Source organism: Thermochaetoides thermophila (assembly GCF_000221225.1).
Source record: "Thermochaetoides thermophila DSM 1495 unplaced genomic scaffold scf7180000011818, whole genome shotgun sequence".
Classification (NCBI taxonomy): domain Eukaryota; kingdom Fungi; phylum Ascomycota; class Sordariomycetes; order Sordariales; family Chaetomiaceae; genus Thermochaetoides; species Thermochaetoides thermophila.
Window position 1 is genome coordinate 436,042 of NW_006383034.1, and position 12,921 is coordinate 448,962.

Genomic DNA, 12,921 nt, shown 5'->3' on the forward strand with positions numbered 1-12,921 from the left:
TTAGTTCCACGGGATGGAGCCCTTTCCGAGGGCATCTCCGGGGCTAGCCCAGAAGGCGAGGGCAATGATGCAGTAGAGGCCGAGAAGCTGTTGCAACCACGTCAGTTAGACTGAAATTATGTAAGGGTTGTCTTGGGGACAATGCCATACCATTGCGCCCTCGAGGTAGTTAGACCTGCCGTCCTGCACGGTATAGGTGACAACCAGAACAGAAAGGGCAAAGGCCACGGTTTGGACTGTGACATGCATTATTAGTCCATGAGCATGTGCTAAATAGAGCAAGCAGGTACTTACAAGTCTCGAAATGAAGGGACAAGGGTTGTCCAATAGCCCAGCCCAGCATGACCAACGCAGGAGTGACCAGCAAGGCGATCTGGATGCCGGAGCCAATAGCGCAACTCATTGCCACGTCCATCTTATTCTTGATCGCCATGGTGCAAGCAGCAGCATGTTCGGCAGCATTGCCGACGATAGGAATGAGGATCAATCCAATAAATGTCTTGCTCATCTTGCCTGATGCTGCTAGTGCGTCAATGGTCTCAACCATGTAATCCGCACAGAATGAGATGATGAGAGTCGTGACGAGAAGAAGAATCGAAGCCTCCCATGGCCCCAGCTGGGTTACTTCATCCTCGTCTTTGTCTTCGCTGAACAACTCTTTGTGGGTGTGCATGATAAACACTAGGTAAAGGCAGTACAATAGGAGTAGGATGACACAAGTGCCCCGAGACAGCATGAGCACGGTCTTGTCCCTTTCGGCGTCAGATTGATCGAGCACGCCGTACAAGACGGCAGGAAAAATCATGGAGGCGCAAGAGAGTGCCAGAAGCGAGCCAGTGATCTGAGCATTACCGTGGGCGAAAGTCTGCTCGATGCCGCGGCCATCTTTGTCTTTCATGTTTGTGAGGCCGCCGAGGAGGAAGCACATCCCAAGTACCAGCAGCAGGTTAGACAGGATCGAGCCAAGCATAGAGGCTTGAACGACCTCGAGTTCGCCTGCTGATAGCGCGATGATGCTGACAATCAATTCAACTGCATTCCCAAATGTTGCATTCAACAAGCCACCCAAGGTCGCTCCCAGATGGCCGGACAAATCTTCAGTCGCGCGAGATAAAATTGAAGCGAGGGGGAGAATGGCAATGAAGTTGAGCCAGAAGATAGAACCAGTACTCCATTCCAGATGGCCGGCAAGGAGACCCAGTGGCTTGGGCTGTCAGCAATGTGCGAGATCGATGAAAGGGAGAGATACATACAACAAAGATTAATAAAATGTTAAGTCGTGCTGAATGCTAAGTTAGAACGCGTGTTCATTATAACCCATGGAGCAGCGTGGAGCCTACAGTGATACAGCGTGATTTTGGCCGCATTCCATGTCTTTGCAGACCAGCGCACAAGCAGATTGCGGCTCTCGAAACCTGGGGTATTGTCGGTGTCGACCAGAAGCCTGTACCAAAAGCCATGTTCTTCGACTTGCGTGTCAGAAGATCCAGTGCTACTTGTGCCCCCTCTGGGGAGAAGAGCCCGACGTTCGTCTGCTTCATTAGCAGGACCACTTTCGACATCGTGGTTCATTGTGTGATGGGGAGTGCCACTGGTGCCGTAAGGGGCGGAAGATCGTCGGCTAGATGACACTCTCCGTATGGTCTTTCTGAACGCAACGGTAACTGTTGATAAAAAGCGAGTTAAAAACAAGCCCACCGACGATCTAGAAGCATCCTTGTCCACGATTATGGCTGTGGTGGCGGGGTGATGGAGGAAGTCTAGGTGCGACTGTTGAAACAGCATGGCCTGCTGGGCTTGCTTGTTCTCGATATCCATAAAGAGGCGCTGCGAAAACACAGTCGCGCGAGCCAGGTCTAGGGCCACCACCCAAGATTGTGACTGTGTAACCAAGCACGACTCAGAAGTCAGGATGCCAGGCTCCAAGGAGAGTTTGGAACAGCAACAAAAGTGGATAAGAATGTTCAATCAAGAGAGAGTACGATAAAGCGATGTGCTTGGATGACGGCAGTAGCAACCGGAGTCATGGAACAAAAGGTACTCACAATTGGGCATCGAGACTGATCGACTGATATGAGGATTGGGATGTAAAGGAGCAAACTTGAATGACAAGAGGCAGTACTGCGTACACGCACGCGGGGCAATGTGATACGAAAAAGAAAAAAAAAGAAGGCGCTTATTAAAATTGTTGCAAGACGATGGGAAACAAGAAGGAGTAGAGGGGCAGGGGGGGAGTAGGATTTGCCGCTCGCTGTGGCAGTGGTTGTCACCACTCACCTTGTCGAAGATATGGAGTAGGTAACTTGGGTCTTGGCTTCTGGCGCTGCGACCGGGCAACCGCAGCCCCTGTTTAGCGCGCTTGTCTGCAGCCGGTCAGCTTATCCAGGAACTCCCTTCGAGATGAGGAAAAGATCCTTGTTGACGTAAAACTAACCAAAGAGAATGCTGTCAGGCTGAAACAAAACTCGAGGCTCTCTCGGGAGACATCAAACCTGAGCAGCCACAGCTAAGTATATCTAACCTACTGCCTCTTGTGGCTCAGCACTCCATGATACGCCTAACCGCGAAGACCGCTATCGCGACGCCAAAGCACAAGTGTGGCGAGGTGAGTGCAGCTTGTCTCCCACGGCGCTTGGCACAGTTGAGTAGGGCAACGCGAGCACTTGAATCGAAAGAGTTCGACGGCGAGAAACCGTACTGAAATCCCTCAGATTAGGCTTCGCCTGCGTTTATATACCTCCGGCTATCCGCCTGTTCCGCAGCTGTTGATCTGTAAAAGAGTTTCCACCCGGGTTCCGACAGCAACCAACCATGACCGGGTAAAGCGTGTTCAAGTTGGCTCCCTCACAAATGTTAATGAAGACGGAATGCCGGCCATCGCAAACAAACGAAGTTTTGTTCATAAGCATTCCGTACCCTTTCTTATATCATAAACCATCGTTGAAACCAAGCATCGCAATCTCAGCTGCATGCCTCTTTTTAGCGTGCCCAGAGCGGAGCAGGTTCTCTGATAGCTTATCGATAACGGTAACACGACGTGCGGCCGAGACCCTAACTTGGTGGGCCGATTTGCGTCATAACCCCACTCGAGGCGTTTTGAAGGGCTCTCTGAAGTCGAGAGAGCAATTCAGCCCATTGGGCCATCTTTTCTTGACTGACGCTCGAGCACAAACGGTCAAAAGAACCCCCCCTAAGATAGGTACCTGGATTATGGTACGTAACAGAAAAACCCTTTAAAATTCTTAGTTATAATATTGTTACACTTTCAGATTGCCCAGTCAAAGTTGGGTTTGAGCACAAATTGTCCAGAACCGACTGATCCTTGGGGTCAACCCCAAACGAGAGCGAGGGCTCAACTACGGTTGCTGGCCGTCATCTGCAACCAGTGTAGTAAATTGCCCCCTGTCAACCTGTGGATCCACCCGCATTTGTAACTACGTGCCGGATTACTCCTCATTCTCCCCCTCTCCCCCCCTCCCCCCTTTTCAGAGCTGGAAATCCTGATTATTGAACAGGACATGAAAGCGAAAGTCCGGAGTGCGGGTTAGGAGGTTTTCCACCGCTCATCAAGCCCAAGTTCTCGCATTCCGAGCCAATATTTCTGTGGAGAGAAAGGTGTCTATCTGCACAGCTCCCTATCAACCCAAGTTTCAGCTGCCAAGTGAGAGAGGCCTCCAGCCCCGTTCTGCTTCGCTGCCACGACCTCCAAGCTGTGGAGCGCCCCCGACAACCAGGGGCAAGTAACCATTCGGGACATTTCCCTTCGGAGATCGGCCAGTTGGTGCCCGGAACCCCGGGTCCTTGAAGGAACAGGAGCAGCAGGTCGCATCTGCAAACAGAGCGGGGTAGGTACGTATCTCAATGCTGTCTCGTGTGCCAGTGTTGCCTTACCAGATTTAAGTGTGCTAAAGAGACCAATTTATCGACACGAAATAACACGTGCGTTAGTACCCTACTGTGGGATGGGCGACAGGTTAGGGTTCCCTGCTCCAGCGTTGAGCCCTCGATAAATGCGTTTGCGTACCCTTCCAGTGGGCGTGTTTTGTGTCCATGCTCTTCCTTGAGATCTGAAGCATCTTTTTTTTTTTCCCTCTTTAATGCCGATTGTCTGCTTCTCGTAGTTTCTCCATGTGGTAGCACATACATCACGAGTAGTTCTGACGACATGGCTGACAATGTGTTTATGCCGTAAGCTTTCCTTGGCGCATTTGGCCGCATCATCCAGCTTGTCGTTTTTACAGGATGTTTGCTGGCTTTTCAGGACCGCGGTCCGTTCATAGGGCGATTGCAAAAACATGCTGTAGACCGTGTGGACACAATTGACACCTTGAAATGGGCCATGGTTGCTGTGGACTTTGCTAAGCGATTCAACTGGTGTGGTTTTCAACTCCAGAGGAGAACGCTCCTAACCTGCGACGAGGGGAGAACACACCTGGAAGGACGTGCCATTTGAAACTATCATCACCGCAAGATTGGTGTGATTAGACCCAAAGAGTGCCGTGTTAAAATCTTCCATAATGTTACGGAAGGCATTGGGCGTGGCCGTGAAACGGATTGGCGAGAAGGGCCGGATCCTCCAAATCAGAACAAAGAACCTCTCATTCAGTTCTCAATACAATTATCGGTAAGCTTCTGGCTCAGAGTTTGACATAGCTCCAGTTATATCCTGGCTGACAATGACAGCCCCCGCATAAGGTCATGTACCCTTGATGTCCAATATTCGAGATCCGAGTATGCACAGCGTCTGCGTCGTGCCATATGCCCGGACCTCGCTGACGAAGAGCTCTCGGACTCCTCCCAGCTGGTCGCAGAACAGTTCTCGAAACACGGGAAATCCCCGTCAAGCAGTTAACCGCAACGCTTGCGGCACAGCATCGCACCTACATGCCTCGGTATCTGCGTAAGAAGCACTTCACTGCCACCAACCACATAATTCGCGCACTTCTCTACATGCGCCCGGACGAGATCGCAGATACAACCCGCCCATCAGTCGATCAACCTACCGGCACGCGCGAGTACCATCATTATCTGCCCCTCCTGGGCTGGTCCGTGATATACACGGGACTGCCTATTACCCGCGACGAGCGCAAGGCTGAAAAGGTGTTCAAGAAATGAGGCGTGCGCCACATCGCTTATGGGAGAACGGCGAGCGATATATTACGTAGGACATGGACCTCACGCCGAACAAGTTGCGGCAGCGATCGGGTTGTTGATGGAAGGGAAGTATAAGGGGGAGAAGTTGTCCGTTGAGAAGTTCCGGATTGCGACTGATGTGACGAGGGAGGAGTTGGCTGCTTTTCTTGAGGATAGTGGACGGCCGGGAAGTAAGCGATGGAGAAGACGTTTTAGATCGCGTGGGAGTTCTTTTTTTTTTCTTAGAGGAGAATGCTAAGGTATGGGGTTGGGTTGATGCTTGGAAGGATCTGCTGGGTGAGTGGAGTAATTCAGAGCTTGGGGAGGAGTAAGAGGAAGAGAAGGAAGACACGCTGGAGTTTGAGCTGTCTGAGTCAGAATGGGAGTCAAATGGGATCGGAAATGGAACCGCAGTTTGAAGTGAAGCTACAATCAGAGCTGGAGTCAGAGTTGGAGGATGAGGGCGAGGAGATCTTGGATTTCGAGTCGCATATGAGTCCGGACTTAGAATAATAACCTGTAGAGGTTGATTGAATCTGAGACAACACGTTCCTATCACTCAGCTAACCATTGACCATGCCGCTTATCGTCATCAATAGTCCAAAGCATACAGCCATCCTTACAGATCTCAGAGTGTACCTTCAGACTACTGCACCCACTCACTTGAGTAAGCTACCCATTGTCAGCACATACAATCACCCCGGCAAGACCAGATAGGCTGGATCTGTTTGTTCTGTTGGTTAATCTTTTTGGCCGGAGAGGCATATCGTTATGTTTTTGTGATCTCCAGCCCTCCCTCGGGGCGTACTGCCTGCCAGGAGCTGTTGTCTGGGCCTACGACTGTGAAACTGTCCATGCCGAAAATTTGTCTGCAGTTCCAATCTCCACGGGTGCCCTTGCTGGAGGTTTTGTGTAATCATTTTCTGCTTGATCAGAACGTGAGTTCTTTCACAAGATGGACCAGGGTTCTCAACGTGCGGAGTACGACTAGTTTCCCGTACCGTAAAATACACTTCTTTGTAAGATTACGCTAGTTTCTCACGTCATCAAGTGCCTCTAAACCCTCTTCTACTGTTGGCGGCGTGGTCAGCGGGGTCAACTAAGGAAGACGGTCGTTTCCCTCTTCAGTTAGCGCCCGTTAACTGAAGCCATTTCCCCCCGGTATCTTGCTTTCTCCGTTTGCTCGCCTTGAAGCAAACATACCCATTTCCATCTTCTAGGGGTGGTGAAGGTGAAGTCGGCCACATGCGCCCAGTTGTGTGGCTATTCACTCGAGAGAGGTTGCCTAAAGCCGCCTCGCGAAGCTGTGTGCCCTCAGTTGCGCAGACAGAAGCGAGCGATGTTAAAGTCTAACCGGTCCGCCTTGTGGGCCGTCAAGCCCAATTCGAGATGCTTTAGGGTAGCATTAAGATCCAGATTGGGCTTCGTCCCTGATTTGATGAGCTTGAATACACGTGCATGATGATGCAACGATCCTGGTCAAAATTGCTTGGTAGGGAACATGTATGGCCACTGCCTCTTAGTTCCCCTGATTATGGCCCAAGCCCCTGGTGCTGATTGGTTCAGGATAGTCGCATGGTTGGTAGCCCAGTAGGGCTATCTGATGTCGGGGGCCAAAATGCCCAGTGGCATGCCATCTTCTATAGTGAGAACGAGCAACAACATAAATGGACGCGGTGCCCTGATTTTTGACGTGAGCGGCTCTGCACTCTTTCCATTGCGTCAACTGTCAACTATTTTGCTGCCTAGGAGATTCACTACAGTACAAGCATTCAGTCATCATGTCGCTTTCCCATACACACCGTCAACTCGGCCGTGGGCAGCTGCTGCCCCGGTTGGCTCTCACCTCAGGAGGCGTCAAGCCGCTCTCAACCTCATCAAGGCTGTTCGCTCGCAAGGATCCCGGTGATCCTTGTTCTGACGGCACTGCACTCTGTGGTGATACTTGCTATCCGGACAATGGCGAGTGCTGCTTGACCGACGAGTATGTCGTTTTTTACTCCCTAATTCTCACAGAGAATGATCGCGTTAACATATATTACTTCTAGCGCAATGGCGTGGTGCGAACCAGGCTGGCATTGTGCATCTCCTCGTGGTTACTTGGGGTGTTGCCCGGTACGTCCTTTGTTTGTTCATCTTTGCTGCATATGCCATTTTTTTGGCATGTAGCGAGAGATCGCATATGCTGATACCTCATGATCAAAAGGACGGCCAAGACTGTGAGGTAGTTTGCGAACCGGGCTGGCAGCCGTGCTTTGAAGAGTATGAAGATTGAATGACCCTAGTCTGCAATGAAGGATATCGGAGAATACTGACATTTCGATTCCAGATGCATCCCGTTAGCGGCAACATGCTGTTCGCCCTGGGTCTGGTGTCCTCCTGGCAAGCCTTGTGACTGTTCTACTCAAGGTATGGGAGATGGAGGTGATAACGGCAATGGCAGCGGCGGTGACGATGATAGCAGCAATGATGATGGCGACAGCGGAGGTGGTAACGACAGTGGTAACAACGACAGCGGTAGTGGCAGCGGGGGGGACAGTGGGAACAACGATGGCGGCAACAGCGGTGACAATGACAGTGGCAGCGAAAACGGCGACAACGACAACAATGACGCCGGTCCTGACGGCAACTCCAGCAGCGCCCCCGTCACCTCCCCAAGCAGCACCACCACCGCAACACCCACAACGTCTTCTTCTAACATTCACGTTGTCAGCCTTACCAGCACAATCACCACGACTCCAACCAGCACTCCCATAAGCGGCATATGCCCTGCTGGTGAGAAGCGCTGCGATAATGTCTGCATCCCTCAGGACGCTGTCTGCTGCAATGATGGGCATAACGGATACTGCCAGGTACGTTTATTTTTAAAAGTATCTCTGCACTAGAATAACGGGACAAAATGGCTAATGTACTGTCCTATATTGTAGGCTGGCAACTTCTGCTATAGCGGTGGCTGCTGCCCTGAGGGCCGAACCTGCGCTAGTGGGTCTGGTTCCAATGCTGGCATAAGCCTTCGCCTGGGCTCCGGCGAGAAGCTTGTGCTTCTGACTGGGCTTGTGTCGACAGTCCTGGCTTATGTTGCTGGCTTTTGAGCTCATGTGAACTGACATGATGTGCGGGGTGTAAGATGTGTTGTTCGGTATATAGCACTATTATATACATAACGTATGTATCGAAGGGTTATGTATGTTCATGTCCGATGGATGGACGGATAGATGACTGGTTATGACTATAACTGGCAGGAGAATGTTTAAGTTCTAGTGTGTAATGATTAGTTCAGAGTTCGGCCACAATGAAGAGGATCCTGACGGATTTGGTCAAGAACATCATCATCTCGGAGTCGCGGAGTTGCCATTTATCATGCCAAAAAAAAAAAGGCTCCCACGGTCCCCAGTTTTATGATCTTGGCATGTTCTTTCATTATCATTCTCAAGAACCAGGACAGTTCTCAGCGGAACGGTCCGCAAAATCCATCCATGCGGGATGCTGCTTACTTGCATACATTCTTGGCCATCATTCTCCATTCAGTTACTTCACTACCTATCTCATCTCTTTCTTGAGGCCGACAGCTTGCGTTTGGTGTGGACTCGACCGTAAACCTGTGCCGGAACACAGCATAAGTCCAACTGCCCACAACTCCGATGAGATGGAGCATGCTTCGAGCTTGAGGTGTCCCAACCGAAGGGTACCAATCATTACCTCGAACTTTGTGCCGACAACCGTGTCATATACACGTATGCATATGTATGCGCCAAGTTGCAAGACGCTCCCATAGAGCTGGTTTGTTTACTGTTTCCTCGCGATGGAATTTCCTTACCTCAAGACAACCCTAACCCCAAGTTGCGATCAAACCTTCCGAGCAGGAGCATGCCATCCTTATCATCCTTATCGTATCACGGATATCAGTCCGCTGTAATTTCTTGGCACTACTCCACAGCACGTCTGATTGACCAATCTTTGCATTTCCGGCGTAACGGGTCCGCCTTGCAACAGTTGTCAGCGGTCGTCATTGTTTTCGCCCTGTTTGGCCTCCGAGGACCTTGTTGTCCCTATCCTCATGTTCCGGTTCGCCTCAGGTTTCATCCAGAAACCCCAGCCCAGCAAAACAGTCGCCTGGGCCGCCGCTGCTCCCATGCGCTAGCACTGACGCTCTTAGGCACTTTTGTCACTTTCTCTTCTCATTTCGAAGAACCGAGCCGTTCCCTTTGGGCGGCTCGTCAGTAAATTACCATCCAATCATTGTCATTCATCAACGGCAAGGGTTGATTCATCCCGCTGGAGCATCGTTGTCCGTCTATTCCTCTGCTGTGCTGCTGCGGACGCAGCGTCTGGCGTACCACTATTGCGATATCATACAATAAACAGACATATTCCCGTGCCGGCGATAGGCCAGTGCGCAGACCACAATGCCCTTCCAACCAGACACCGCCCGCCCAAACTCCCCGCTCCTAAGCCGACACCCCACCACGGCACCCTCCTCGGACAATGAAGATGACGACTTCACCCATCACCATGACGATCCCCGCAGTCGCAAAACCCACCACTCACTTCTCCAGCCATCATCACACGCAGGCCCGTCCGGGCTCCTGCGCTCCCGATCCCCTTCCCCCTCGCCATATATAATCTCCGGCGAAGCCCGCAAGCGGTATACGTTAGCCTCCATATTCCTTTTCGCGTCGCTCGTGTCATTTACCGTGCAGACTGAGCTCGCCGCGCATATCCAGCATGTGCTAGGGTGGGACAAGGCATATTGCATGCTGTACATGACGCATAGTTCGTGGACGTTGCTGTGGCCGTTGCAGGGGTTAGTACTTTGGTTGATGTCCTCTGGTTCGGGAGGGACGGCCGGCGCAAGCGGGGTGATACGACCGGGCGGCGGTCGTACCGTGGGGGCGGGCGTCGTGGGGAGGAGGAAGAAGTGGGGGTTGTTTTGGCGGGAGCAGGTGCGAGAGGTGAGGAGGATGGCTGTTTTGATACAGAATAAGGGGGGAGCGACGGCAAGAAGGGGGACTGCTGTCGTGCAGCAGAATCCATGGGCATATCTGGCTGTTACGACGGTTGGTGTGACGACAGCATTAACAGTTGCGGGTTTGAGTTGGTACCTTGCTGTTAGCATGACAACCCCTAGCGACCTGACGGCCATCTACAACTGCAGCGCGTTCTTCGCGTATGCGTTCTCTGTCCCGTTGCTGAAGGAGCGGTTACGGCTGGACAAGATGCTCGCTGTGGCAGTCGCCATCACTGGCGTGCTGGTCGTCGCCTACGGACCGAGCACTTCATCCGACACTTCCTCAACCGCCGGCAACTTTACAAGCACCACCCCTGACCCGGCAACACGCCTAGCAGGCAACCTAATCATCGGCGCCGGCTCCGTCCTTTACGGCCTTTACGAAGTCCTCTACAAACGCTTCGCCTGTCCTCCCGATGGCGCAGTGTCCTCCACGCGAGGCGTGCAGTTCGCGAACGCCTTTGCCAGCATGGCCGGGCTCTTTACCCTGCTCGTGCTTTGGATCCCCCTCCCAATCCTGCACATCCTAGGCTGGGAGGAATTCGAACTACCCACGGGAAAGACAGCCTGGCTGTTGTTCTTAAGCATCCTGATGAACATGATGTTTTCTGGGTCGTTCTTGGTACTGATTTCGTTAACAAGCCCCGTACTGAGCTCGGTCGCGGCGTTGTTGACGATTTTTATTGTGGCTATTGTGGATTGCCTTTGGGCAGGCACGCCGTTGAGTGCAGCGGCTGTTGTAGGTGGGTTGTTGATCATTGCTGCGTTTGGGATGTTGAGCTGGAGTACGTGGAAGGAAATGAGTGAGGAAGAGAGGAAGAAGAGCGTAGATTTGAGTGGGGATGAGGATAACTAGGGTTAGGAATGCGTGGGCTTTGGATCTTGAGTTGGGCTTTTGGTACATCGCATTAGGGATTCTAGCATCTTTGGGTATGATAGACTATGAGTAGAATATGGATGCCTTGGGAGCATCCTTGTTTTCCATGTTGCATTCGAGCATTTGACTTGTTGGCTAACACTTTTACGGACATCTTTAGCACCAGAATGGACCATCACCGAAGCATCATCAAAATCTGGCTTCAATTCTATCTCTTCAAACACCTTCTCTCGTTCACTCATCCACCACTTTGGTGGGATGCAAGCCCTACCCAAGAACACAACTCATGCTGCGCTCCGCAGATACCAAAATGAACGGGTAAGGACATTGATATCCACCAGACGAAATCCAGCCAAGCATGCCGGGGCCAACTTTTCCCGATTGCTCGTTTCTTTCTACTGGCCTTGCGAGCGGAGGATGAAAGGTTGACTCGAAATCCCAACTCGAACTGGAAATCCTGCCAGAGGGCCGCACCGTCTGCACTCCGTAAAGTAGAGGTTGATCATGGAGCTTTAGCGAACGCCTTGGTTCGATGCCGAAATTTGTGCATGCGGCAAAGGTTTGTGCTGTTCGCCTTTCGGTGAGTTAGAGCCATCCTTGGCCTTAAAAAGGTATAGTCTGCTCTCACCACAGAGGGGTCCGGGACGATATCAAAAAATGATCACGAAGAAGGCTTGTCCCGGAAGTGCATATATCAAGAGTGACACCCGAAACGGGCATTCGAGGTAGCCAAATTCTATCAGTAGAACTCCCAATCTGGTTACGCAGTGGCTTCAAGCGGTGTAAGCGAAGCAATCTTCCTCGATCTTCTCAACGCAAGTACCTATCACTAGTCAATCGACTAGGTTCTTTCGCGGCTCCTCTACTCCACTGAAAGCTTTACGAAAACTCCTCGACGAAGGTGATCCAGAGTCAGTATCACCACACGCATCTCCGGGAAAAGTTCCAGCTTGAGCCCCGGTAAGCCCATTAGCTGTCCCTCTTTTAGCGCCCGCCACTGGGCTCGGTCAAGATTATCATCAAAGTTAGCGCCGCGTTTTGCCAGCACAGACCTCAAGTTGTAGCCGACATCCAGCTCTCGCTCAGTCACTAGGTGTGCGCTTTATCGAGCAGGAACCTCAAAGCGTCTTTTGACATGGGGCTCGTGGTGTCGCCTAATCCTGCGGGCATTAACTGCATTAAGACCTTGCATACCGTAGGTAGAGTGTTACTTGACAGGCGAAAGTGTGTGATTGTTGGGAACGTAGATACCAAGTGGAACTCCGTGGTAGTGGTCGGTATTATAGGAGCAGAGGTAGTTGGAAGTACGTTCAGGAGCACCCCAGGGTCAATACAAACGCTGGGGGAGGAGTGGGGGGGGGGAATCTCTTGGCTCCTCCTCTTCCAGGACCTTCAGCCAAAGATCGGCTGAGTCTACTCCTTTCTCCAAAACCAGACTGCCGAGGACTTCATCCGGCACCTGCCACTACTCGGCTTTCTCGCCAGGAACAGCCGCGATTGAACTGTCAAGTCGCTTACTGTGCTAGTCACTGTACCCGACTAGCCCCTCGAGGTCCTGATTGACCCCTCTGCCCCTGTCCTGCGGTATGTACTTTGTTTAGAAGAAACTTCGACCTCGGACAGATATTATATAGAATGCTCATGTGCTACGATTCCTCGTTCGCTGCCACGTTGCCGTTATCCTCTGATTCCGAAGCGATACCCGCCGACTCAAAGAATTGGTCTTCGGATTGTCATTGAGGAACAGAGATACAACCTGGATTAGCTCATGCCTCTTCACATCACGTGGGATCTAATGGTTCGGGTAGTAGAGCTTCTGGCTAATACGCGTATTCCATTTCGGTTCAGAAACTTACCTCTCCTCTGGATATGCCAACCCTGTCCATAATCTTGTCCCCTGACG

General features: G+C 51.7%; 3 protein-coding genes across 3 annotated transcripts; 2 read left to right on the forward strand and 1 right to left on the reverse strand.

The window, feature by feature from the left end:
* Positions 1-2,055, reverse strand: CTHT_0041470 (uncharacterized protein; the record flags this gene model as incomplete). Its single annotated transcript, XM_006694490.1, has 6 exons — positions 1-87; positions 151-236; positions 295-1,210; positions 1,393-1,621; positions 1,703-1,856; positions 2,046-2,055. 6 exons carry the CDS (start codon positions 2,053-2,055, stop codon positions 1-3), a joined length of 1,482 nt encoding a protein of 493 aa, XP_006694553.1.
* Positions 2,056-6,914: 4,859 nt separating this feature from the next.
* Positions 6,915-8,225, forward strand: CTHT_0041480 (uncharacterized protein; the record flags this gene model as incomplete). Its single annotated transcript, XM_006694491.1, has 4 exons — positions 6,915-7,068; positions 7,182-7,248; positions 7,463-7,985; positions 8,061-8,225. 4 exons carry the CDS (start codon positions 6,915-6,917, stop codon positions 8,223-8,225), a joined length of 909 nt encoding a protein of 302 aa, XP_006694554.1.
* A 1,314-nt stretch (positions 8,226-9,539) lies between these two features.
* On the forward strand, positions 9,540-10,997 carry CTHT_0041490 (uncharacterized protein; the record flags this gene model as incomplete). Its single annotated transcript, XM_006694492.1, has 1 exon — positions 9,540-10,997. The coding sequence occupies one exon, from the start codon at positions 9,540-9,542 to the stop codon at positions 10,995-10,997; it is 1,458 nt and encodes a 485-aa protein (XP_006694555.1).
* Between the last annotated feature and the right edge of the window lie 1,924 nt (positions 10,998-12,921).